This window comes from Rosa rugosa, chromosome 2 (genome assembly GCF_958449725.1).
Source record: "Rosa rugosa chromosome 2, drRosRugo1.1, whole genome shotgun sequence".
NCBI lineage: Eukaryota > Viridiplantae > Streptophyta > Magnoliopsida > Rosales > Rosaceae > Rosa > Rosa rugosa.
Genome location: NC_084821.1, coordinates 61905844 through 61930323, shown reverse-complemented (window position 1 = coordinate 61930323; position 24480 = coordinate 61905844). Strand labels below are relative to the sequence as shown.

General features: G+C 39.9%; 6 protein-coding genes and 1 pseudogene across 6 annotated transcripts; 1 reads left to right on the top strand and 6 right to left on the bottom strand.

Moving 5' to 3' along the window:
• Positions 1–1793: 1793 nt before the first annotated feature.
• LOC133729106 (wall-associated receptor kinase 2-like) lies at positions 1794–3685 on the bottom strand. Its single transcript, XM_062156578.1, has 2 exons — positions 3438–3685; positions 1794–3180 (listed from the first exon to the last, which is right to left on the bottom strand). The coding sequence occupies exons 1-2, from the start codon at positions 3586–3588 to the stop codon at positions 1976–1978; spliced, it is 1356 nt and encodes a 451-aa protein (XP_062012562.1). The 5' UTR covers positions 3589–3685; the 3' UTR covers positions 1794–1975.
• On the bottom strand, positions 3528–4631 carry LOC133731227 (wall-associated receptor kinase 5-like). Its single transcript, XM_062158649.1, has one exon. It carries the CDS (start codon positions 4629–4631, stop codon positions 3627–3629), a length of 1005 nt encoding a protein of 334 aa, XP_062014633.1. The 3' UTR covers positions 3528–3626.
• Positions 4632–5129: 498 nt separating this feature from the next.
• LOC133729109 (putative germin-like protein 2-1) lies at positions 5130–6551 on the bottom strand. Its single transcript, XM_062156581.1, has 2 exons — positions 6282–6551; positions 5130–5762 (listed from the first exon to the last, which is right to left on the bottom strand). The coding sequence occupies exons 1-2, from the start codon at positions 6394–6396 to the stop codon at positions 5227–5229; spliced, it is 651 nt and encodes a 216-aa protein (XP_062012565.1). The 5' UTR covers positions 6397–6551; the 3' UTR covers positions 5130–5226.
• A 485-nt stretch (positions 6552–7036) lies between these two features.
• LOC133729113 (putative germin-like protein 2-1) lies at positions 7037–7761 on the bottom strand. Its single transcript, XM_062156585.1, has 2 exons — positions 7653–7761; positions 7037–7572 (listed from the first exon to the last, which is right to left on the bottom strand). Exons 1-2 carry the CDS (start codon positions 7759–7761, stop codon positions 7037–7039), a joined length of 645 nt encoding a protein of 214 aa, XP_062012569.1.
• An 802-nt stretch (positions 7762–8563) lies between these two features.
• Positions 8564–9633, bottom strand: LOC133729110 (putative germin-like protein 2-1). The gene is made up of 2 exons (XM_062156582.1): positions 9387–9633; positions 8564–9253 (listed from the first exon to the last, which is right to left on the bottom strand). The coding sequence occupies exons 1-2, from the start codon at positions 9496–9498 to the stop codon at positions 8718–8720; spliced, it is 648 nt and encodes a 215-aa protein (XP_062012566.1). The 5' UTR covers positions 9499–9633; the 3' UTR covers positions 8564–8717.
• A 1534-nt stretch (positions 9634–11167) lies between these two features.
• Positions 11168–12243, top strand: LOC133729112 (putative germin-like protein 2-1). Its single transcript, XM_062156584.1, has 2 exons — positions 11168–11385; positions 11489–12243. Exons 1-2 carry the CDS (start codon positions 11277–11279, stop codon positions 12022–12024), a joined length of 645 nt encoding a protein of 214 aa, XP_062012568.1. The 5' UTR covers positions 11168–11276; the 3' UTR covers positions 12025–12243.
• A 9660-nt stretch (positions 12244–21903) lies between these two features.
• LOC133731226 (putative germin-like protein 2-2) lies at positions 21904–23473 on the bottom strand (annotated as a pseudogene).
• Positions 23474–24480: the final 1007 nt, after the last annotated feature.

Sequence of the window (24480 nt, the reverse complement as noted above, 5' to 3'; positions counted from 1 at the left end):
TTTTTTTTTTTTTTTAAGGAAGTAAAACCATTAAATACTAAATCCTATGGGACACCTAGAGTTTACACGATCAAACATCAAGACTCTAGAAGCTACCGTCGGACATCTTTCAGTCCATGCACTTTGAAGATGAGCAAGTCGATCGTTCCAGGAAGTATATTCCAACTTGGTAACCTCCATGTAAATCCCACTTGATAATATTCAATTACATGGAAAAGTCAACAGCTAAATCGATGAGAAGATGATTGTCTAAAATACGATTCAATTGCTATCAGTAGCTAAGCAAGACTGCCATGTGTGAACACAGGGTAGCAGTTTTTTGGGTTCAATACATTACAAACTACAAAGGGAAAAGACACACGGCAAAAATATACAAGAAGCTAACTTCCAAGAAACAATCCCCATCCAAACGTAACCACAAGTACTGGACTACTTGTACGTGGTTTGGAAATTAGATTCTCTATCGAATAATTAAGTGAAGTAAAGTGAAGTCGTCCCTATAATTTCCAGGAAGTTATTAATTGCGCAGAGTATTTTGGAACGGTACACTCTACATGGTAATTTGTTTGACTAGCTCAGGGTCAACGTTGATCACTTCACGCTCACGCTAGCGGTTGAAGTAGCTGCGATTGTTGTTGCCGTTTCGACCATTGCGGTTGCCGCCGGAAGAAGATTGGATGGAGCCATTGTGTTGTTTTGGGAAAGAAGGTTGATGACTGGTGAAGAGAGCAGTATGAGGAAGAGGAGAGGAGCTGTTGAGATCGGGGTCTTGTCCTTCAAAGGCAAGAATGCGTGAACGAAGGTCAGAGAAGATGGGCAACGGTGGTGTTTGAAGAATAGCACTATAGCAGTGCGAAGCATGAGATGCCATTATTGACGTAGTGTTATGCGAGTAGCATGGGCCACTAATAAGTGGTGAAAATGGAATAATTTATCATATGGTTCGAATCAATGTGATTGTATCATGTTACATATTTTCAATTAGTCATTTAAAGATAATATTTATTTTTTCTCATGTAATTACTCCAAGTAGATTTTGTATTTTATTAGGTCAAATTAATCCCACGTAATAATGTTATGCATGTGATAGTTCAGAATTACAAAATAACTACTCTCAAGTGGTGATGAATTCCTTATTTTTTTGGACAAACCCGAGTGGTATTGATAGAAATATCAGCATCAATACTACTTCAAACTTGGTGTGCGGCAAATTACGATTACAATAAGAAATAAAATAAAACTACAACTAGCCAATCATGTTGGTACTTACCAACTCAAGATTTATGATCGACCTCCATCCTTTGACATGAAATAATTAATCCCAACTCTCCTAATAGAATTCAAAAAAAAAAAATTGCTAATACATATGAGTTATATATATGCACCTTGGAAATTGGCATGTTGGTACTTACCAACTCAAGGTTTAATTAGGACGTAATATGCTAATGAATTCTCTTATTTAAGTTGAAACTCAAGTTGAAGTTGCTGCTACTGCTTACGCGACTCAGTCGAGCAAGCGAAAAAGGAGCCCAACATAGAAGTGAAATCGTGAACGCTGTCCAAGAGGTTCTTTAATTACAAGGGAAAATTTCAATAGTTGGGGTTATTGGGCAAATAATTATAAACAAACATCACAAACGAAAAACAAAAGAAGTGGTCGAGTGTCCAAATATCACTCTGATGGGCATTTATTTTTTTATTAACTAGTGAAATTCATATATCGACACAATTCACAAAAATCCCTGCGTATCTGATTAGAATATGGACTGGCTGGGGTAATTGATAACCCCTTGATGAACTTGCAAAGCCTTCACAAGAATATGGGCTGCTGAGTGCAGCAATTGTTACAACACCAGGATCTTGGCTGCTGAGAGCAGCAATAGCCTCTGGTATTGCACAAGTCCATTTTGGAAAAACAAACGCATCACCCTCCTGCAACACCTTCTTCATGTGACGGATTTCGGGGCTCATCACCTCAAAGAACATCTGCAGCAACGTCAGCAGTATTTGAAGTTGATGATCCCAGCAAGTCCTCATCAGTCTCGTCTTGACAAATAAAGTAATGCTTATGTGTCATATCATAAATAGAACTCAATCCTTTATATAAACACTCTAGCTCCATGGCTACTTCTTTCATAGTAGGCCTTTCGTCCCCTTTTACTCTCAAACATCTCTTTGCCAGATAAGCCACATTTTCTAGTACCATTGTATCATTAATATTTGCCTCATCGACCATGTCAGTGTCAAGAATTTCCTTCAAGCGACCGTCTTCCACCGAAGAAACAAACAATTTTGAAAGGTTTCTCTCTGCATCTGGCCTAGCAAAAGAAAATGCCTTTTTACTTGTCAGTAGCTCCACTAGGACAACTCCAAAGCTATAGACGTCGCTTTTTTCTGTAAATTCATCCGAGTGAAAATATTCAGGGTCCAAGTATCCGAGTGTCCCTTGCACAAAAGTTGTCATTTGCTTTTCATCAAGAGGTCGAATCAATTGTGAAGCTCCAAAGTCAGCGACTTTTGCAGTGTAGTTTTCATCTAGTAGTATGTTCATTGTCTTCACATCTCGATGTAATATTGGCATCGAAGTGGAGGAGTGTAAGTATGCCAATGCACCTGCAGTTTCTGTTGCTATCTTTAATCGTAAATCCCAAAAAAGTGGTGGCGATGATCTTTTTCCCCTTTTATCTCCATGAAGGTGCTTAAAAAGGGTGCCATTAGTGATGAACTCATAAACGAGTATAGGCACCGATGTCTCCAAGCAACAACCCAATAACCTCACCACATTTATGTGGTTGATTTGTGAAAGAATAATCACTTCATTAACAAACTGCTGACTGGGAGTGCAGTGGGTTGGGGTAGTACTGTGGGATGTGTCACCAACTTTGGGCTTCTTTATGGCAACCGTTCTGTCATTCTGCAATATTCCCTTGTAAACTATTCCACAACCTCCTTCACCAAGGACTCTGCTTTCATGATAATTGTTTGTGGCCTTCTCAAGTTCTTCTGCAGTAAATATTTTGGCCATCTCCACTCCATGATGATTAGCAAGCTGTTGTAACAATAAACCACCATTTTTTTCAAAGTACTTTTCTTTCAAAATCATGTACTCTCGTTTCTTCATTTCCCAATATATCGACCCTAAACCTCCAACCACTATCACAAAGACTGATGCAAAGATACCTGCACACAATTGAGCAGTTAATCAACACACTCTGTAAACCGGACTCTACTTTCACCCAGAAGACTATTTGTTAAGTTTGCACACATTATCCATATGGTGATTGTGATCTCTGTATTTGTGATACTTATGTAGCGTAATCTATCGAAAAGGGGGCGTGCAGATATATTTCCTTCCCATCTTTATTGAAATAACAACATCAAAAGTAATAGAAACTATTATGAGTTCCTCTCTTAAGTTAAACAATAGATATACGTACCAAATGAAATTAAAAACCTCAGAGATGTCTTCAATTGATTGGGATCACATTTATACTGTCCTGGTAGATTTACGCAGAGTTCTTCTGTGCTGCAGCGGTCTGAACTCTGACACTCATTGATATCTGAAGAGAAATTAGGAAAAGTATACATTCAAATATCACACAGAATATTATATATAAAACATCGTTTTATCTATATTGAAGCCAAATACCTTGACAACCATCTGCAAGGTATGGATTCCCTTGGTAACCTGGCAAGCACCGGCAAATGTAGCCTAGATGCCATCCACCATATCCACCCTCATTGACATTGGACCAATTGACGCACGTGCTATTTCCCTTGCAAGCATAACTTCCCTTGCTCTTTTGAGCTTCTTCACACGGCTCATCCCCAATTTGCCAATTAACCACCGTTGTGGTTGGGACCAGCAGCCTTCTGTACTTTTGGAGTTGGGCAAAACTTATATTGGGGGAGAATGAGAAGTTGCCTTCTTCCGCAAGGAAGCCGTAGTTGCACCCTAAGTATGGACTGTACCACTTTCCCTGATTAGGGATATAGCCATTTATGCTGATGCTTAACAAAGACTCAACAGTGAAATTTTGCAGTCCACTCGGGATTGAAGATTGGGAACAGCCATTGCCAGAGCAAGTGGTGCCAAAACTATCATCACATTGGGTTACAGCAAAGCCGCTTTTGTTGTAGGCTTGATCATCATCTTGGCCCAGGATCCTGCCGGAGGGACGATATTGGTAACCTCGATATTTTGCAAAAGTGGCACAGCCGACGGCAAAGAAGATGTTTTTGGTGGAAAATGCAAAAGGAGAGGGCAGCCGAAGCCACTGGTTCAGGGTCTCTTTGCGGTCGCCGCAGTCTTGGTATACAGAGGACAAGATACGCAACTCAGCGTTGTCAAGGCTTATGTCAGTAACAATGAGATCAGTCAATGGTGATGTTGGTGACGATGAGGGAGGACTCGTGAGTTTTGCTACTGAGGCATTGCCTTCAGCACTAGTACAGTTGATAAAAAACTCATCTCGCAGGTAACAACCTTTAACAGTGCCAAATGGATAGGAGATTTTCACATCACCGCAGCGATCGGGACAGTTAGGCAAGGCTTGTGCAGATGTTGTACTACTACTTGTTGCAACCGCTAATACAACCACCACCAATATTGGTACTACTACTCCTAACATTGTATACAAGCGATTGATCGGTTTATGAATTTCAATGGCAGAAGTAGCAGAGATTTATATTAGGGAAGCGTATATACGTACCTGAATTCATCGTATTGAACTAGATGAGTCTTCTGCCTTCTAGATTGCTAGGTCAGAAGAGATCTCCCAAATATGACTTTTCTTGTTTTATTTATTTATTGAGAAATATGATTTTTCTTGTTCACAAAAATTATTTGCAGGCTGTTAATATATTTTAATAGTATTCTCTGTAAATTGCACTGATTTGGTTGAATTGATTCTGTTTAACTTCTTTCCTCATTGATGTGTTAATTCCACTCTAAGCCCGCTAATTTGATTTGTTTCCTCCATTTCCAATCTATAATGAAGTTGAGCGAGAAATCAGTGTTACCTTCAATCTACGTCAACATGCTACAGTCATTAATTTGTTCTAGATCGAAGTTCTAGTGTTAATATTGTACCCAGGTTCTAGTGTTAAATGTGGTTGGGTGTCCATATAATTTTTGTACTTCTCATGGGCTTTGTTTGGAGATCAACATAAAGTGAAAGTCATACATGACTCGTATATTCCTACAAAACTTCCCCCCTTCTTTGTTTAGAATATGGACTGGAGGTAATTGACAACCCCTTGATCAACTTGCAAAGCCTTCACGAGAATCTCACTACCAATACTAGGCCTGGACCCAAAGACAGCACTTGAAATTATTACCACACCAGGATTTTGGCTGCTCAGGGCAGCAATAGCAACAGCATTGCCAGTTCCTACATTTCTCTGGTAGTGGACGAGTCCGATTGGGAAAACAAACACATCGCCCTTCTGCAACACCTTGGTGATGTGACGATTTTCGGGGCTCGACGTTACGAACCCAACTTCAAGGCAGCCTTCAAGGATGGTCAAGATTTCGGAGGCACGAGGATGAGTGTGGGGAGGGTTGATGCCTGATGGTGCATAGTCGATGCGGACTAGTGAAATGCCAAGAGTATTGAGTCCTGGAAGTTGGGATACAGTCACCGGTGTCACACTTGACCCAATTGGGTTTGATGTATTGGCTGCTAAGTGAAGCCCACCAAATGAAAAATCGTTGGCTTTAACTGTCTTGGGGTCCTTGCAAGCTAGGCCATTCAGCAGCACTGCCAAATTAACTCGTAGGTTAGTTTTGTTTAATTAAATTTCTAATTCGTTCAACAAAAGATGAAATAAGAATGTACAGAGCCTGATGAACTATATTTCATGATCTACACAAAGTCGACAGTAGGCAATTATCTAATTGTATTTACAAAAATTTCTGATAACTTGAGAATATAGTGTTCGTATAAATGTCTAAAAAAGACTAAAAGAATAATAAACATAAGAACAAAAGAGAGGCCCCGGGACTATTTGAGATTCTGCTTTTAGTCTATTAGTCTTGTTTTTGAGAAATATTTGTGGATATGTCACTACAATACCACACGGTGGGCTGTTAAGTGTAACACATGAGTTCTCTACTATACTACCATTCAAGGTAAATTGTACATATTGTCTATTTTATATTTATATATATAATGGTGAAAATCTGAGATGAAATTCTATTCTTTAAGTAGCTTCAACCAATGTAGATGCAAAATTACACAGGAATTGATATAAAGAAAAAAAGATAATCATAAATGTACCTCGACTTTCTGGGTCTGCCACACAGAAATCTTGAAGTGGACTATGATCAGATGCTGTGGCAACTGACAAAGAGAAAGATAACAGGAACCCAAAGATGATATTATAAGTGCCCATTTGATAATAAGCCGGTATCCTTAATTTTCTATGAAAGATTAATGCAACAGAAGCTGCTAAATTTGTGGGTTAATGAAATTAAAGCTGTGGGAAAATTTGTTTGTAGCCTTGTCTATACAAGAAAACAAGAAGAAAGTGAGGAATTGCAGAAGGTCTAAAACCCACAGCTGTATATTATATATGCCGTTCAAGCACTGAGATTATATATAGTCAGTTTCTGGCCTCATGCTAAAGTAGTAAAGCAATAGTATAATTGCTCGAGCTAGCTCCGGGAAACATGCATTTATAAATTTGAGAGCTTAGCTTAAGTGGTCGGCCCTATATAATGTTTAATTTGGCCTACTAGTGACCATGGTGGTTTGTATATAAGGGACAGAGTTATAGTTCTTTTCCATGCGCCACTTTGAAGTCACACTTTGTTTTAGCTTTAAGGAGTAACATGATAGATATAAGTGGGTACGTGGTATGCCCTTATATTGATGAAATGTCAAATGAATGTAATAGCATTTCAACTTCAATTACATTGCTAACTGATCTGAAATAACACTAACAATTTTCGAAACTCGTCCGAAACACTTGGATGATCGAACTGTCAACCAATTTTGAATTTATTAGATAGAGCTGAATCCAGTAATGGAATCTAAAACCTTGCCTGTATGTTGTAGATTGCTTGCTTATCCACTAGGAAAGCCTTTGTAAGAATGTCACTAGAGATGTGAGGCCTTGATCCAAATACCGTGTTGGCAAGGGTAACAGTTCCTGGGTTTTGGCTGCTAAAAGCTGAAAAGGCGACTGCAGTAGTATATCCAACATTGTATTGGAAATGCACAAGACCTTCCGGGAACACAAACACATCACCAGCCTGAAGTATTTTTGTGATGAGACGGTTATCGGGGTTGGAGGTGACAAAACCAACTTGGAGGCTGCCTTCAAGGACTGTCAAGATTTCGGCAGCGCGAGGGTGTGTGTGGGGAGGGTTAACACCCCATGCAGCAAAATCGATGCGTGCAATGGAGATGCCAAAGGTGTTGAGTCCTGGAATTTGGTTCACCCTAACAGAGGTCACACGTGAACCGAATGCAGTTGATGTGTTGCCTGCCATGTCAAGTCCACTATAGTAGAAGTCATTGGCTTCAACAAGATTAGGGTCCTTGCAGACAACGCCATTCACTGCAGCTGAAATTAGTTGTGGCAAAAATACATAAGAAACATAACTATAATCAGATAGTGAAAAGCAGTTTGATTGTTGTACTTACCTAAGCGTGTTGGCTGTGCTACGCAGAAATCTTGAAGACTCTCAGTTGCCAAAGCAATGGAGCAAGTCATGACTACGAGTAATGCTAGCAACAGAAATCGAGAGGCCATTTTTGGAATTGATTGATTCTCACTAGACAGAGAGATGGACAAAATTTGCTTAACTTTGTAAGCAAGAACAAACTCAATCAGTCGAATTGTGGTTTGAGACCACCATATATATGATCCTGCTTTTATAGGGTCTAAACTTTGGAACCCTGTATAAAAATTTGTATCACTGGAAGCTTGTTTCGCTTATCTTTCTTTGTTTTCAGGTATATGATAAGAATAGCTAGCTATCCAGGCCAAACATAATGTGCTCCGTACTAGTCACATATCTTGAACTGCAAAGTTGGTAGTTAGCTTGTAAATTTGCTGGTTCTTTTATAATGCAAAGATTTGAGTCATTCATAACTTGTGTAGTAGCTATATCTGTATAGGTATATAGTATCCACTGTTGGGACCTTCACAATGTAACCAACTATGGGAAATGTTCCCAAAAAAAAAACTATTATGTTTTTTTTTTTAATTTTTAAGTAAATTAGTAGATAGCTGGTTTGTGTTCTCCAATAATTTTGTGTCTGTGAACCAAATAATTTCCAGACTTAAAATTTAGACTCATTCAATTTTGTGTCTTTCGTGTTCTTTAATCCCTGACAAAAGTACCCAAAATTTGTTCTGTTTTTTGTTTTTCTGTTTTGGAAAGAGGAAGCAAATTTTTCCGCGTAAAAGACACTCTAGAGGCTTTCATTGAGGATGCATTAATACTCAATGTGGAAGGGGAGATTTGCAGGAATCAAATAAATCGACAAGGCCTTTGGAGAAATAGAATCAAACCAATTCATACATAACCTTTCTAACATGGATCACTAAGTAATCAGAAACAAATCATTCTCTTGAAGTAAAAGAATCAAACAAAAAATCAGACTGAACATGATTGTACGTATTGCTAAATGAACAGTAAAATATTGTACACACTTCAAATGAACCGCATGTCAAACCCCTTTTGAAAGGTTCCAAGTTGGAGTCTAGAACTTGGACTGGAAATCGTAGATTGTGTCCTTGTCGACTTGGAATGCCTTTGCAAGAACATCAGCAGAAATGGCAGGCTTTGATCCAAACACTGCATTGGCAATGGTAATAGCACCTGGATTTTGGCTGCTCAGAGCTGCAATGGCTACCGCATTAACATTTCCCACATTGTGTTGGAAATGCACAAGTCCTACTGGGAACACAAACACATCGCCCTTCTGAAGCACCTTTGTGATAAGTCTGTTTTCGGGATTGGAGGTGACAAAACCCACTTGGAGGCTCCCTTCAAGGACTGTCAAGATTTCAGTAGCTCTAGGATGAGTGTGTGGAGCATTGATACCCCATGGTGCATAGTCAATACGAACTAGGGAGATACCAAAAGTATTAAGTCCTGGAATCTGGGCAACATTAGCAGGGGTCACCTTTGAACCAGCAGCGTTTGATGTGTTGCCTGCACGGTGAAGTCCACTGAAGAAGAAGTCATCGGCGACAACTAGCTTGGGGTCCTTGCACACATGTCCATTCACGGGTACTGAAATTTGATCATGTCAAAAATGCATCAGAAACATTACTAACTAGTGCTAATTGATTATATCAACTATGTATTTCTATTTGGGAAAATCAATCACTTATTTATAAGAATATTAATTGTTATAGCTAGTTACCTGAGCTTGATGGATCAGCCACACAAAAATCCTGAAGAGAACTTGGGTCAGATGCCAAAGCAATAGAAGCTGTCATAGCAAGGCATGCTAACAATAGAAACTGCGAGGCCATTGGAACTTCGGAATAATTTTCTTTTTATGGAGAAACTTTGTTTAAGCTTGGAAAGCAAGGAAACTCGATAGAATTGTGGATTGAGACCAGCATGTGTCTCTGCATTTATAGAGAGAGATCATGGAGCCTTAGTGGTGTTCTGATCATGTCTAGTCTGGTAACGTGTATGACAATTTCTTCACTGAAAGTTTGTCATTACTTACCTAGGTTTATTTTCAGGGGACGGCAATTGTTGCCGGCATTGAAGTAGTTCCTATCCCTATGTGACAAGAAGCCAGGTCAAACTTCTTTAGCACCTCAGTCTCTTGCTGCGCGCTCCTTTTAAATTGGATAGATTTGTATCATTTTGAATCCATTTAATGTAGTTATCATTGTCTAATTCTTCCATGCAGTTGCTGTATGGATTCATATTATGGCTCATTCTATAAAAGACAATAGCTGCTGGTAGCATCAGATAAATTTTATCCTATATATAGTCATGTTTATGGTCTTTGCAATTTCCTATCAAGAATTAAATATTTGGATTCTAATGGTGTCTTTCTAAGAAACACTAATTAATCTGGCCGGACTAAATGTGGACTCATTCAACTTGATGTAATATGAACACACAAATTTGACACTTGGTTCCTTAAAGATTCTAAACGTCTGTGTCAGTATCCTAAGTATGAGATCTGCTACCTACAATCCTATTCATATATATAAATATATATATATATATATATATATATATATATATATATATTTATATACGGACGCGTTCCAAAGAGGACGTCCGCACTTTCGCTAAAGTGCGGACGACGGCGCTGCAGCCCAACTCAGGCCACGACGGCGCGGCGCGGCTTGCCGGAGGGAGCCCAGGGGTCGTGCGGAGGGGTCTGCGGTCGAGTGGAGTCGCCGGCGACGGGTTTTCCGGTGCTGCACAGAACCTGCAGTTGCAGGTGAGGTGGCTGCCCAGAAACCGACCTCCTCCGACCTCGAACGGTGCCCAGAAGCCGTCTGGGATGCTTCCGGCCCGATTCGAGCCGCCGTCGACGCCTGAGCTGGGCTGCAACGCCGGCGTCCGCACTTTAGCGAAGTGCGGACGTCCGCTTCAGAACCCGCCTGTATATATATATATTTGTCTTCATTTCTTTTCCAAAGGTGCACTCTTCGCTAATTGATGCATGTTAGAATACATATGTTTTGTGGAGACTCTCGTTATTATCTCGAGATGTTCTTCTTATGCTTATTGTAATTTGGGGTTCAGGTATCATGTCCCCCCCCCCCCCCCCCCCCCCCCCCATATGTATTATGAGGTTTCATTAATGGTCATGGCTTGAGGGTAGCCGTACTGGCCCTATTTCAAAAAAAAAAAAAAATCATAAAAGTTGCTTTTTCTCTTACTGTTTCTAATTACTTAACAATAGGCCATGATACTTTGCTAGAAGCTTATGAGTAATACAAGCCTCCATTAGCTTTGACCTGGCAATTCTTCATTTCTTGTCATATGAGGAAACCGTAAGGAATCAATTCAATGCCGGCACCGGATTTACCATGAGGCAATAGATGACAATCATTCAAACGATGTCATACACGGTTGCAGAAAATAGACCTTGTCAATGCATAACAAAACATAGAGATACAACCTCCTAATGTAGCGTCATCTATAAAAGTAGACACATATTGTGTTTTTGATCAACAATTCAACTTCATCCTCACCAGTTACAAAAATTAAACAAATCAAGCTCCTAACAGCTTTCTGAGTTTACTATTTTTTTCCTTGAGAGAATTAGCTTCCAATGGCCTCTAAGTTTCTAATTTTGGCATTCCTTGCCATAACTTCTTCCCTTGCTTTCGCTGACCCAAGTTCCCTTCAGGATTTCTGTGTGGCTGATCTGAAAAGCTCAGGTACTTCTATAGAACCCAGTTGATATATAAGTGAATATTAATTTTTTTTGGTATATAAATTATAGGCATGTTTCTAATGTATTTTTCTTATGATTTATTTCAGTACCAGTTAATGGCCTTGTCTGCAAGGACCCCAAGCTTATTGAAGCCAATGACTTCTTCTTCAGTGGACTTCACCTAGCAGGCAACACATCAAACCCTGCTGGTTCACGTGTGACCCCTGCGAACGTGGCCCAAATTCCAGGACTTAATACTCTTGGTATCTCCCTTGTTCGTATCGACTATGCACCATGGGGCATCAATGCTCCTCACACTCATCCTAGAGCCACTGAAGTCCTAACAGTCCTCGAAGGGACCCTCCAAGTGGGTTTTGTCACTTCCAACCCCGATAACAGACTTATCACAAAGGTGCTTCAGAAAGGTGATGTGTTTGTTTTCCCAGTAGGACTTGTGCATTTCCAGCACAACGTTGGAAAGGTTAATGCAGTCGCCATTGCCGCTCTCAGCAGCCAAAATCCAGGTGTTATTAGCATCGCCAATTCAGTATTTGGATCTAAGCCTGCTATCTCTGCTGATGTTCTTGCAAAGGCTTTCCAAGTGGATAAGGACACAATCTACAATCTTCAGTCAAAGTTCTAGAGTCCGATATGGCGATATGGTTTATTTAGTGTGCTTAATGTGTTTAGCAAATAGATATGGTTCATTCATCAGTGAAATTCATTTTGGTCTGTTTTATTTGATTCTGTATTGAGATAATTTATTTCTGTTCATATGGCAATGTAATTATCACAGTAGGAATTTTGTTGTTCTTCTTGGTTATTTTGGTTCATGAAATAATAATTATGGAATTTTTCTGAAGACATGTTTATTTCGTTGTTTTAGTTTTGGGTAGAAACTTCAATAGCATAAGTTAAATTAATAGACTATTAAAGTTATCCTCCTTAATAGCAGAGAATATAGTAAGGGAGACCTTTCCTCCAAGAATTTCCCAAAAACAAGGGTTTTCATCCTTTCCTGATCTCTATGCATCAAATGCCCTTTCATAAAATTTTAACTTAGAGCCAAACATTGAGGTACTTATCCATTTTCCTAATATAGAGGTCCATAGCTCCATAAATCAGTAGTACTCAGTACTAATGGTTGTCCATTAGTTCCCAAAATTTCTGTGCAGATGTTGAGAGCTTTGCATTCTACGATGAACTTTTCAACTTTTGTTTCTCTTTAAAGTGAGTTTGCAGCTTCCTGTTGATCTAATTATTTTTCAATTTTTTCTTGCCTTGCTAAAGGCATGAATACTGATGATAGCATGGCTGCTGGTTAGGCACAGAGAGTAGTGTGTCTTGCATGATATGCTAAGGATATCATATCACTAAGGACATGCAACTACTAGCATTAAACGTTGCAGAAAAGTTTATGATGTTGATCATCAGAGCTCAAGATGCAATAGTGCAAGTAAAGAACTTTTGGCGATGATCTTCATGTGGCAGAAATACCATTAGTGGAAAGTTTATCCTTTGTGTTAAATTTTTTTTTTGGTCAATATACTGAGACAGTATCACACAGTTCTATCAATAAAAGTTCGTTGTGAACGTACATCTTGCTGTTGAAGGAAAATCGGCTTAGTGTGCCTTATCAAACTAGGAGTAGTAATAGGAGAGAATGTTCTAGAATTCCTAATCCTACCCGGATTAGTATTCCTTGTAACATTAGAACATGTACTTTGTAATCCCTATATATAGGGCTCCTATTCTCAATAATAACATTACAATTCTCTCTACAATCTCTCTCGAATTCTCTTTTACTTAAACACGTTATCAGCACGAGTTCTAACCACAAAGCCAAAAAAAAACCAAAAATCTGAAAATCTTTCTTCACCACCGAAGCCCCTAGCCCGTGCTAGCCAAAGCCACCACCGCAGCCTAACCCCGTGCGCGCCCCTGCGTCCTCAACTGCCTGCTTGAGTGCCCGTGCACCTAAAACCTTGCACCGCAGCCCCTGCTGCCCACCTGCGCGCCCTTGCGCCTGCAGCCCTGCACCGCTGCCTTGCTACTGCCCCTGCAGCCTTGCAGTACCTCTCGGCCCAGCCTCCTCTTTCATTGCTGCCCCTGCAGCATTACCGCAACCCCTGTTGCACGTATACCTTGCTGTTACACTACCAACCGGCTACACATCAACACCGAGCCACCTCGACTTCCCAATCGACATCTACATCAACTCAAGCTTTCAAGTCTTCAAGCTTCAAATTAACAAGTAAGTATCTATAATTAAAGTTCCCGCTTTCGAACTTAATTTCCTCCTTCTTTTCTTCGGGGACTTGCAACCTCCCTTCTTCTACATCCCACCTTTCTTTCAACGTGGGTTCGATTCTATAAAGAGCGGAATCGTGGGGATTCACGCTATAAACGAACTAAGAGTGTTCGTAAAGACTTCGGACTAAGAGCGTCCGTAAGCATCGATTTTTGACCATACAAACATCATTGTTTCGGTCTAATCCAATCTTTCTTGGAAACCGATTTATTGGTAGCTTAGCTCGGAAATCTTATTATTTAGTTGTCGTGGAAGTTTTAACTCCGAAACTAATATATTTCTTCTTCTTATTTCAGGATGTCAAAGCTTGACTTTCCTATCCTTGACTCAACTGGCTCGGAATATCATAGTTGGGTCACGGATGTTGAGAACCATCTCACTTCAAAAGGGATCCTACCCGTAATTCAAGCACCAAATCCCTAGCTCATATTTGAGCGTACGGCTACAAATAATGCCACCGCTCTCATCTTGATGAGACGCCACATGGATAAATCACTCCGATTGAAGTACATGGCAATCAAGGATGCTAGAGAATTATGGGTTGCGCTAGAAGAGCGATTTGGTAACGTCAAGGATACCCTCCTCCCCGACTTGAAAGTTCAATGGAGCAATCTACGATTCGCCGACTTCAAGTCTGTAGCTGGATATAATTCAGAAGTTTTGCGCCTCAAAACTATGTTGGGGTTCTGTGGACAGCCTGTCACAGAGCAAGAACTAATTGAGAAAACTCTCTCCACCTTCCCCGTCTCAGAAATTTTACTATCGAAGCAATATCGAACCGAATTCAATGCTGGACGGCTCACGAGGTTACATCAGCTAATTAATATTATGTATGTAGCTGAAAAACATGATAATATCCTCGTGAAGAATTATAATTCAAGGCCTGTCGGAACTAAGAGCGTTCACGAGGCGAATTATAATAATGCACCCAAATGAGGGCGTAAGGAGCGGAACCCTAAGAATAAGGGACACAACGGACGTTCTGGTCCATATAACCGCCCTACAAAGGAAGATAATCGTCAGAATGAAGGACGAACAAGTGGAAATACATGGCAACGTGGGAGAGGAGGCCGTGGACCTCCAGGACGTGGTGGAGCCGTCCAAGGCCGTGGGAATGGCGCCAACTCCTCTAGGGGACGCCACCCAAGTGCAAACAATGCACCTCAATTAAAGGGAGGCAATCACAATGACATGTGTCATCGATGTGGATCAAGTGAGCATTGGTTCAAGCAATGCAATGCCAGCGATCAACTTGCTGCGCGTTACAAGGCATATAGAGACTTTAGAGAGCATGAAGCCTATCTTGCCGAATAAGGAGAAGAAGATGGTGATGATGCCAACGTCAATCTCACCATATCGGACTTCAAATCTGACAAGGAATTGCACAAGGATGCTGCAGATTTTGATTAGTATAGTCCTTTATTTTTTCCAAGAATTATGTAATGACAATTATGCCTTCTATCAATAAAATGACTTATTGTATTAACTCTTTCCCTCTAGGCGTACTCAAGAGTAATTGTGATGTCTAGGCAAGGTTTGATCTGAGAGAACGGTTTTAAAAGTGAGCAAAGCTCCACCAAAATCTCGCCTTACCTTACCTGGTCACAACCAAATTGAAATTACCGAACGGATTGAGTGACTACGATTTGATTTTTATGTTGGATTAGATTTTGGTCAAAGAAACTTTGATGTAATCATTGGCTATTATTAATAAAGTATCGATTTATTTTATTCAATGTCTTGGACATATTTTAATTTCGAACTTTATTATTTTTCAGTATGTTTCCCGGAGAGCTAGAATGCCTCGTGGATAGTGCAACTGCACATACCATCCTTCGAAATAGGCAGCTATTCCTATGGATGGCGCCTACTCGATCTTTTGTGACTACGATAGCTGGATCATCTCAATTGATTCATGGTCGAGGACCAGCTCAATTTATGTTGCCAAATGGCACAACTTTAAATGTCACCGAAGCTCTTTATGCTCCTAGGGCAGGAAGAAGCTTATTGAGCTTCAAAGATATAAGAGCCAATGGTTTTCATGTGGAAACACATTGTGAGAATGGACAAGAGTTCATTTGCATCACCTCTAATGACTACAGACATAAACGAGTATTAGAGAAACTTATGTGTCGCTCTAGTGGGTTGTATGCAACTGATTACACGCATTTTTATGCGTATAATTATATCTAAAACACTAGAAATTAGTTAGTTCTCAAGTTAATTATAATGTAATTAATCTATTTTTATTTACTTGTAGGAAATAAGCGGAGTTACGGAAATCGAAAGAAAATGACAGAAAAATTGAGCAAAATAGAATTTCCGACAAAATGATAGGAAAAATCAACGGTCGATCAATGTGTTAACCAAGGTCAACGTCATCAGTGTGAAGCCCATGTGTTGGCAGTTGGTGGAAGAGAAAAGAAATAAATAAATAAAAGAAAATAAAAGAAGAAATGTTGCTGCACACGTGTTGACCATTTAATTAAGCAAACCATTTGCTTAATTAAACCATGCTGACCAACCCTTCTTTGTTGTTCTCTTCACCACGTGACTACACTTCAGCCATTGACCTGATCCATTCCTTTCTACACGAACAGCACCCTATATATACATATATGATATATGGAGACCACGACCTAATTATCATCTACACAGAACAGCGCCGCTCTCCAAATTTCCAAAGGGGAGGGCTGCTGCCCTCTCCCTCCTTCCCCTCTATTTTTCCTCTTTTCTTTATAATTTCTTTTGAGATTTGAAGAACTACTCACACAAAACTTCAAGGATTTATCAAGGAGTTCAATCTCTACAAGATTTAAGATTTGGGTATTTTGTGGGGTTGTAATTCAAGGCTAATCATGCTAGCTTCATAGCTATTTGTGACTATCTTTGTTTTCTCCTACACTTTTCTACTCTTTGCTATTTGAATTTTGTAATTTTGATGTTCATGAATATGGGTTGTGAGTAGTTACTTTTGGGAGCTAGGGTTTCTAACTCTAGCTCAATTTTGATGTAATGAACATATTTTTCAAGTGATAAATAATGTATTTTCATATAGGTGCACTCTAATTACTATGTTAATTGATTCTTGATGCATAAATTTTAGGGAATTGACCATTCTCTTTGTTATGTTTTGAGATTTGTGATGTGTGATACAATTGGTGGTTCTTTTGTTCACTAGCTTCATGTAATTAGTGTGGTGTGTCAAGTGGTTGCTTAATCGAGAATGAATGATTGCCTAAGTTTCTATTTTCTTGTGCCCTTCGCCTTTAATCCTAGACGTTGTGGCCCTAGCAAGGCATAATGATTAGGCTTAGAGAGTTCATTCTTGCCTTAACCGGAAGAATGGATACCAAATAAAAGAAATTGACTTAGTGGCCTTAACCGGCATTAGGTAGAGAACTAAGGAATCGTTAAATTTTAGGTTGTAACTATTGCATGCTTAAATCCCTAATTTCTAGAGCTCTAGGCCTTTAGTTCATGTTTTGGTAGCCCTACTAAGGTACTAACTCATGAATTAGAGAGTTCATATTTGTCCTAACCGAAAAAGTGAATACCCTTAAGGAAATTTCGGCTTAGTGAACTTGACTGGCATTAAGTACGGGATTTGGTTCTCATGAAAATATGTTTGTTTGCTTGAAATGTGTTCGTTGCATTGAAATTGCTAGAGAGTGATCCCTAGTACCCAAAGTCTATCTCTCTTTTACTTTTCTTCATTTTTAATTGATGTTGTTAATTTAGTTTTCGACTTAGTCTTTTAGAAAATTACAATCACAATTTTGAATCATAATTTCTACCTCATTGTAAATAGTCATCACTAGGCTCTTAGTTTTGATTAGGCTTTGGGTGCAAACCAAAGCCGAGCATTGCTAAGGCTTGGTGCCTTAGAATTGCATTTTTATTTATTTTCTTTTTTTCTTTTCTTTGTTTGCTAAGTGTCTTTATTTCCGATTACCCAATGATTGTGGGTTAGCCACTAATCCCCGTGGTACGATAAACTTTGGGCATAATATTTCCCTATCTTGACAATGATACGTATGCTTGCGTAAATGTGTATTCAAGTCAGCAACCACTATTCGAGTCATTGAATCTAATCATGTTATGAGAGATGATTTATGGGATTCTGACACATATAGGCATTGGCATGACCGTTTGGGACACCCAGGTCGTGATATGATAATCCGTATATTAAAGACTGCACACGGACATCCATTTTTCAGAACGAAAAGAAGTAAAAATCGGATTTTGGACACCGAAAGAGCACCTACGCCTCACGGCGCCGTTCACCCCCAAAACCGGCCATTCTTGGCCGGCGCCGCCGTCCCCCTGCGGCCTCAGGGTGGCATTGACGCCACCAATGCTCTTTCTCCTCCAAATTTTGCTTCTAAAGTCAATTGTGACTTCATGGCTCAACCAAAATCCTCATTGGTTGTTTTTAAAGCCCATCATTCGTTCTGCAAAGCCTGCTCTTTAGCAAAATTAGGATCGAGACCATCCTTGCAAAAGACACCAAAGAAAATATACCATTCTTGCAGAGAATCCAATGTGATATTTGTGGACCTATTCAACCACCATGCGGACCATTTAGATATTTTATGGTATTGGTTGATGCATCGACACGCTGGTCACATGTCATGCTATTGTCCACAAGGAACGTTGCGTTTGCTAAACTCCTAGCACAAATAATTAAGTTAAGGGCTCACCACCCTGATCATCCTATTAAGTCTATAAGATTAGACAACGCTGGGGAGTTTACATCAAAAACTTTTGATGATTATTGCATGTCCATTGGGATTGATGTTGAACATCCAGTTCCTCATGTTCACACCCAAAATGGTCTCGCAGAAGCCGCCATTAAACGACTACAAATGGTCGCTAGGGCATTGGTGATGCGCACCAATCTCCCTATTTCTGCTTGGGGCTATGCAATATTGCATGCAGCTGTGCTTATTCGTCTGAGGCTCACTGCCACTCAACCCTTTTCTGCGTCCCAGATGGTGACTAGGTATGAGCCTGATGTCTCACATTTACGCATATTTGGGTGTGCAGTTTATGTGCCAATGCGCCGCCACAGCGCACCAAAATTGGTCCTCAAAGATGATTAGGCATTTATGTTAGATATGATTCTCCAACGATTATCCGCTACATAGATCCCTTGACAGGCGATCTCTTTACCGCTAGATTTGCGGATTGTCACTTCGATGAGACAGTCTTCCCGTCGTTAGGGGGAGATAAGAACATAAATGTTCAACAGGAACGACAGGAATTGTCGTGGTCTATCCCCACTCTGTCTCATCTTGATCCCCGAACCGCACAGTCCGAAATTGAAGTGCAGAGAATTCTCGATCTTCAGAATGTAGCAGAATCGATGCCTGATGCTTTTTCTGATATCGCTAAAATGACGAGATCACACATACCTGCTGCAAACGTGCCTGCAAGGATTGATGTCCCTAAAATTAGAGGACATGACGCCATCTCAAGGGCAATTGAGCATGGCGCCAATGTCCCCTCTCACAGTGATGGTGACGTAGTGGCTAGGCCCATGGCTCCTGCCAGGAAGCGCGGGAGGCCCATAGGTTCGATGGATTCTGGCCCAAAAAAGAAGGCGAGTTTGGCACAAAATAATCCATTAAACATCGATGTAAATAATCCATCTCATGAGAATATTCCGGATTATGGTTATGTCCAAGAGACATCATTGGGGGACGCTCCAATGTCAGAACCAACTCCTGAGAATAGAGAGATCTCCATGAATTACACTAGTGTACATGAGATGATGGATAGAAATTCTATGGCGATTGATGATGCATTTGCATATCATATTGCTAAAGGAATTATAGAATATGATGATATCGAACCTCGCTCTGTTGAAGAATGTCAACAAAGAGCGGATTGGCCTAAATGGAAAGATGCGATCCAGGCTGAATTGGATTCACTAACAAAGAGACAGGTATTTGGGCCTATAACGCAGACACCCCCAAATGTAAAACCTGTTGGCCATAAATGGGTCTTTGTTAGAAAGCGTAACGAGAAAAATGAGGTGGTAAGATATAAAGCCCGCCTCGTGGAGCAAGGTTTCTCACAACGCCCTGGAATCGACTACGAGGAGACATATTCTCCCGTAATGGACGTTATAACGTTCCGCTACCTTGTCAGTTTGGTAGTTTCTGAAAAACTTGACACGTAGCTTATGGATGTGGTTACAGTATATCTCTATGGGAATCTAGATTCAGAGATATATATGAAGATTCCAGATGGACTTCAATTACCCAAATCAAGTGGCTCTAAACCACGGAGCGCGTTTTCAATAAGATTAAAACGCTCACTATATGGATTAAAACAATCCGGACGGATGTGGTATAACTATATTAGTGACTACTTGATTGGGAAGGGATATATTAATAATGAAATATGCCCATGCGTGTTCATTAAAAGAACAAGTTCCGGATTTGCAATCGTAGCAGTTTATGTTGATGACATGAACCTAATTGGAACTCTATATAAGTTAAAGGAAACTGCTAAATATTTGAAATCCGAATTTGAGATGAAAGATCTTGGGAAAACACGGTTTTGTCTCGGTTTAGAACTCGAGCACTGTAGTGATGGGATTTTGATCCATCAGTCTGCATATACTCAGAAAATTCTAAGGCGCTTTCATGAAGATAAAGCAAAGCCTGTGAGTACTCACATGATTGGTTGTAGTCTTGAGCCCGGAAAAGATCCGTTTCGTCCAAAGGATGAGAACGAAGAATCACTAGAGGCCGAAGTGCCCTATTTAAGTGCAATAGGCGCATTATTGTACTTAGCTCAATGCACAAGACCAGACATCTCATTCGCAGTGAACTTGTTAGCTCGACATAGCTCTGCGCCAACACGCCGTCAATGGATTGGTGTAAAGACAATCTTTCGATACCTAAGAGGTACGATTGATATGAGCCTATTCTATCCCTACAGAGAGAAAAGGAATGACGGAAATTTGGGATCGAACCCCAAGAGGCGAAATGCCACCGTCCAAAGGATTGCCGTCGGCCATGTTGTCGCCGCCGTCCAGGGTGGCCGGCCTCATCCTACTCCCCTCCATCAAAATGACAATGATGTTTTGATGGGTTTTGCTGATGCAGGGTACCTCTCTGACCCTCACAAATGTCGCTCCCAAACAAGTTATGTCTTTACCATGGGAAGCACTGCGATATCTTGGAGGTCTACAAAATAGACTCTTGTTGCTACTTCCTTAAATCATGCAGAGATTATTGCTCTACATGAAGCTGTGCGTGAATGCATATGGCTAAGGTCTGTAATTAGACATATTCAAGGAAGTTGTGGTTTGAAGTCTACCACAGATGAACCTACATGCATTTATGAGGATAATGCAGCCTGTATTGAGCAAATGAAGTTAGGTTTCATCAAGGGCGACAACACCAAGCACATATCGCCTAAGTTCTTTTATAATCAGCAACAACAATCACTTCTAAAGATTGAAGTGAATCAAATCCGATCAGAGGATAATGTAGCGGACTTATTCACTAAGTCATTACCTAAATCCACCTTCGAGAAACATGTGAAGAGTATCGGATAGAGAAAGTTATCCGAACTCCCATGATTGTAGCAATCAGGGGGAGATATCGACATCAGGGGGAGTTATGATGTCTACATGTTCGATCTCGAAGAGTAAAGGACGTGTTGTACTCTTTTTCTCCTCTTCGAGCGTGTTTTTGTCCCACATGGTTTTTCACTCGAGCAAGATTTTTAACGAGGCAACGGATGAAGTGTCACCACCAAGTTTGAGCGGCACAAGGGGGAGTGTTGAAGGAAAATCGACTTAGTGTGCCTTATCAAACTAGGAGTAATAATAGGAGAGAATGGTCTAGAATTCCTAATCCTACCCGGATTAGTATTCCTTGTAACATTAGAACATGTACTTTGTAATCCCTATATATAGGGCTCCTATTCTCAATAATAACATTACAATTCTCTCTACAATCTCTCTCGAATTCTCTTTTACTTAAACACTTGCAATTTTCTTGCAACCATGCCAACTGTTTTCATCACCAAAAGTCTTTTGAAGGATGCATGTTGTCATAAAACTGCTCATCTTGAATGAATAAAATAACCACACTAATACATGGATCAACCTTGATTAAGAGTACTTAAGAGTACAGAATCAAACAAAACAACTGCCTAACATGTTTGCCTGATAAATGAATCAAAACAGTTTGCAATAAAATGACACTTTAGCATGAACTGTAAATCATTTCAACTTGATTAGAGCTGCTTCTGCACTGGAGTCCAAAACTTTTACCGAAAGTTGTAGACTGTGTTTGTATCCACTTGGAATGCCTTTGCAAGAACATCAGCAGAAATGTCAGGCTTTGAGCCAAAAGCAGCATTCGCCATGCTAATTACACCAGGATTTTGGCTGATGAGTGCTGCAATCGCGACTGCATTACCATACCCAACATTGTGCTGGAAATGTGCTAGTCCTACTGGGAACACAAACACATCACCCTTCTGAAGTACCTTGGAGATGAGACGGTTTTCAGGGTTAGAGGTGACAAAACCCACTTGGTGACAAAACCGGCCTCCTGTCGACCACTGTTAGGACTTCAGTAGCTCTAGGATCATCAGTGTGTGGAGCATTTAATTATGCCCCATGGTGCATAATCGATACGCACAATGGAGATGCCAAAAGTGTTAGGTCCTGGAATTTGGGTGACGTTCACGTACGGGTCACACGTGAACCAGCTGGGTTTGATGTGTTACCTGCTAGCTAGGTGAAGTCCACTGAAGAAGAAGTCACTGGCTTCAACAATCTTGGGGTCCTTGCAGACAACTCCATTAATTGGTACTGCAATTAGCCATAATACAGATTAGAAACATGTACGCAAATGACCACTACTAACTAATTGATATTTAGTATTTTCATTTGGGAAATTGAATCACATGTGTCATAAAAGATGAAAAAAAAAATGAAAATTAGACAGGCTAGGGTTGTAGCTAAGAACCTGAGGCTGTCGGGTCTGCGACACAGAAGTCCTGAAGAGAACTTGAGTCCGATGCCAAAGATATGGAAGAAGTCCTGTACGGCTGTACCTCTGTATTTTTATGTTTTGAAAAAGTCTTGGTAACCGTGTATGATAATTTGTTCACTGTAGAAAGTTTGTCCTCACTACCCTGGATTCATTTTCAAGCCGGTAATTGGTGGTGCATTCAGATGGTTCCTTTCTCTAAACGACAAGGGTAGCTATATTACTAACCAATTAAATTTGAACTACAATGGAGCATATGGCAGCTTGTCAGGTAAATCACCTTACAAAACTGTTATATATACCAGCTCATTCTGCCGCGCAGCTCTTTTTATAACAGATAGATTTACGTGATCCGGAGTTATGTGTATCGTAATTCGTTCGTAGTTGCATGTAAGTAGTTGACCGATCTTATAATAGATATGAAATATACTTAATATTATATATTAAGACAATAGCAGCAGCTGGTAGCATCTGACATTCTAATCCTGTCACGGAGACCAATGTAATGCTTTTGGTCTTGCAATTTCTTGTTAAGTAAGCTGATTAGTACATTAATTTCAGAAAACTTGGATGTTTTTCTTTGTTTTAAGCTGGCTTGCGTACCTTGACCTGCTTTAAGCAGCAGCCAGATAATGTCTAGACTTAAGGTGGACTCGTTCAATTTGGTTGTAATTTTCAGACAAATGTGACACCTTCTCTTTCAGATCGAAACTATATATCTTGCAAACCATGGGTGTTTTTCGCAAACCATTCATTGACTTATTAAACAAAGATTTACATTTCAGTCATGCAGACAAGGGTGCAATGGCGGCCTCTACAGGTATTACTTATGATCCAAGTTATCTCGTTTTTGTATTGTCTGGTCACTAAGCATGCTTACATTTCTATGTTTTTTGTGTTTATGTTTATAAGTCATGCAGACAAGGTTGTGAATCAGACATTAGAAAATGCTTACAATAATACCTAATTAGCTCTATAACCAATTTCAACTCTGCTGCTCTGCAATGATCGAACCAAGAATAGGTTTGGACAGGGCAGCCATTAAACTCAACTTACTCTAAAACGAGAGACAGAGTTGAACCCCCCAAAGAAAGAGTACAATGCATGGCACCCTTCCAACTCAACTGCAAATGAGTGTCTTTAATGAAGCTTCAATTCCAAGCGGAGAGAACAAACGTCGAGGCCAATTCATGGATGTCACTGCATAACTAACAACCATCTTTTGGGACTATAATTCAAGGAAACCAACATTACACGTTCCGATATTCATTCTATATATTTTAGCTATGATTTATCAACAAGGGTTAGCTAATTTAGCTAGGAACACATATGGTCAGGACATTTTGGGTAAGCTGCCATGTGACTGGTAATAAGAACACCAATAGCACGTGAGGTTCACCTCAGAATGTGGATCTGTCAATATCTCAACAGAAAATTCTGCTTTGCAAGTTACTAATAAGACAGCCGTTTTTCCACTTTGCATTTTCAATTAGTGTAAAATTATAAATATATAAAGTGTAAAACTAATGAATACAACAATATTAGGGTATAATATTAGAAGTTAGAGAATTTACTAAGGGGTTTTCATGCATAGTGCTACAAAATGGATGAAACAGCATCTTTTAATTTGCACATTTAGGCCTCCCTGGTTACTTTCTGTCATTAACGAAGATATGAATCTGTCTATGACCCAAAAAACTTGTATTTTTAGTGTATCCTGCTGAGGTCTCTTATCATCGATCAGAAGAAATAAAAGTGCAAA

What these genes read in the sequence shown, in the direction of transcription:
- LOC133729106 (XM_062156578.1), bottom strand. Translation starts at nt 3,588, where the DNA reads ATGTATACTTTTCCTAATTTCTCTTCAGATATCAATGAGTGTCAGAGT. An exon ending in GAGGTTTTTAATTTCATTTG is followed by an intron (nt 3,181 to 3,437) that starts GTACGTATATCT and finishes AATTGTGTGCAG; the next exon opens with GTATCTTTGCATCAGTCTTT.
- LOC133731227 (XM_062158649.1), bottom strand. Translation starts at nt 4,631, where the DNA reads ATGTTAGGAGTAGTAGTACCAATATTGGTGGTGGTTGTATTAGCGGTT.
- LOC133729109 (XM_062156581.1), bottom strand. Translation starts at nt 6,396, where the DNA reads ATGGGCACTTATAATATCATCTTTGGGTTCCTGTTATCTTTCTCTTTG. An exon ending in GGCAGACCCAGAAAGTCGAG is followed by an intron (nt 5,763 to 6,281) that starts GTACATTTATGA and finishes TTAATTTGGCAG; the next exon opens with TGCTGCTGAATGGCCTAGCT.
- LOC133729113 (XM_062156585.1), bottom strand. Translation starts at nt 7,761, where the DNA reads ATGGCCTCTCGATTTCTGTTGCTAGCATTACTCGTAGTCATGACTTGC. An exon ending in AGCACAGCCAACACGCTTAG is followed by an intron (nt 7,573 to 7,652) that starts GTAAGTACAACA and finishes AACTAATTTCAG; the next exon opens with CTGCAGTGAATGGCGTTGTC.
- LOC133729110 (XM_062156582.1), bottom strand. Translation starts at nt 9,498, where the DNA reads ATGGCCTCGCAGTTTCTATTGTTAGCATGCCTTGCTATGACAGCTTCT. An exon ending in GGCTGATCCATCAAGCTCAG is followed by an intron (nt 9,254 to 9,386) that starts GTAACTAGCTAT and finishes ATCAAATTTCAG; the next exon opens with TACCCGTGAATGGACATGTG.
- LOC133729112 (XM_062156584.1), top strand. Translation starts at nt 11,277, where the DNA reads ATGGCCTCTAAGTTTCTAATTTTGGCATTCCTTGCCATAACTTCTTCC. An exon ending in GGCTGATCTGAAAAGCTCAG is followed by an intron (nt 11,386 to 11,488) that starts GTACTTCTATAG and finishes GATTTATTTCAG; the next exon opens with TACCAGTTAATGGCCTTGTC.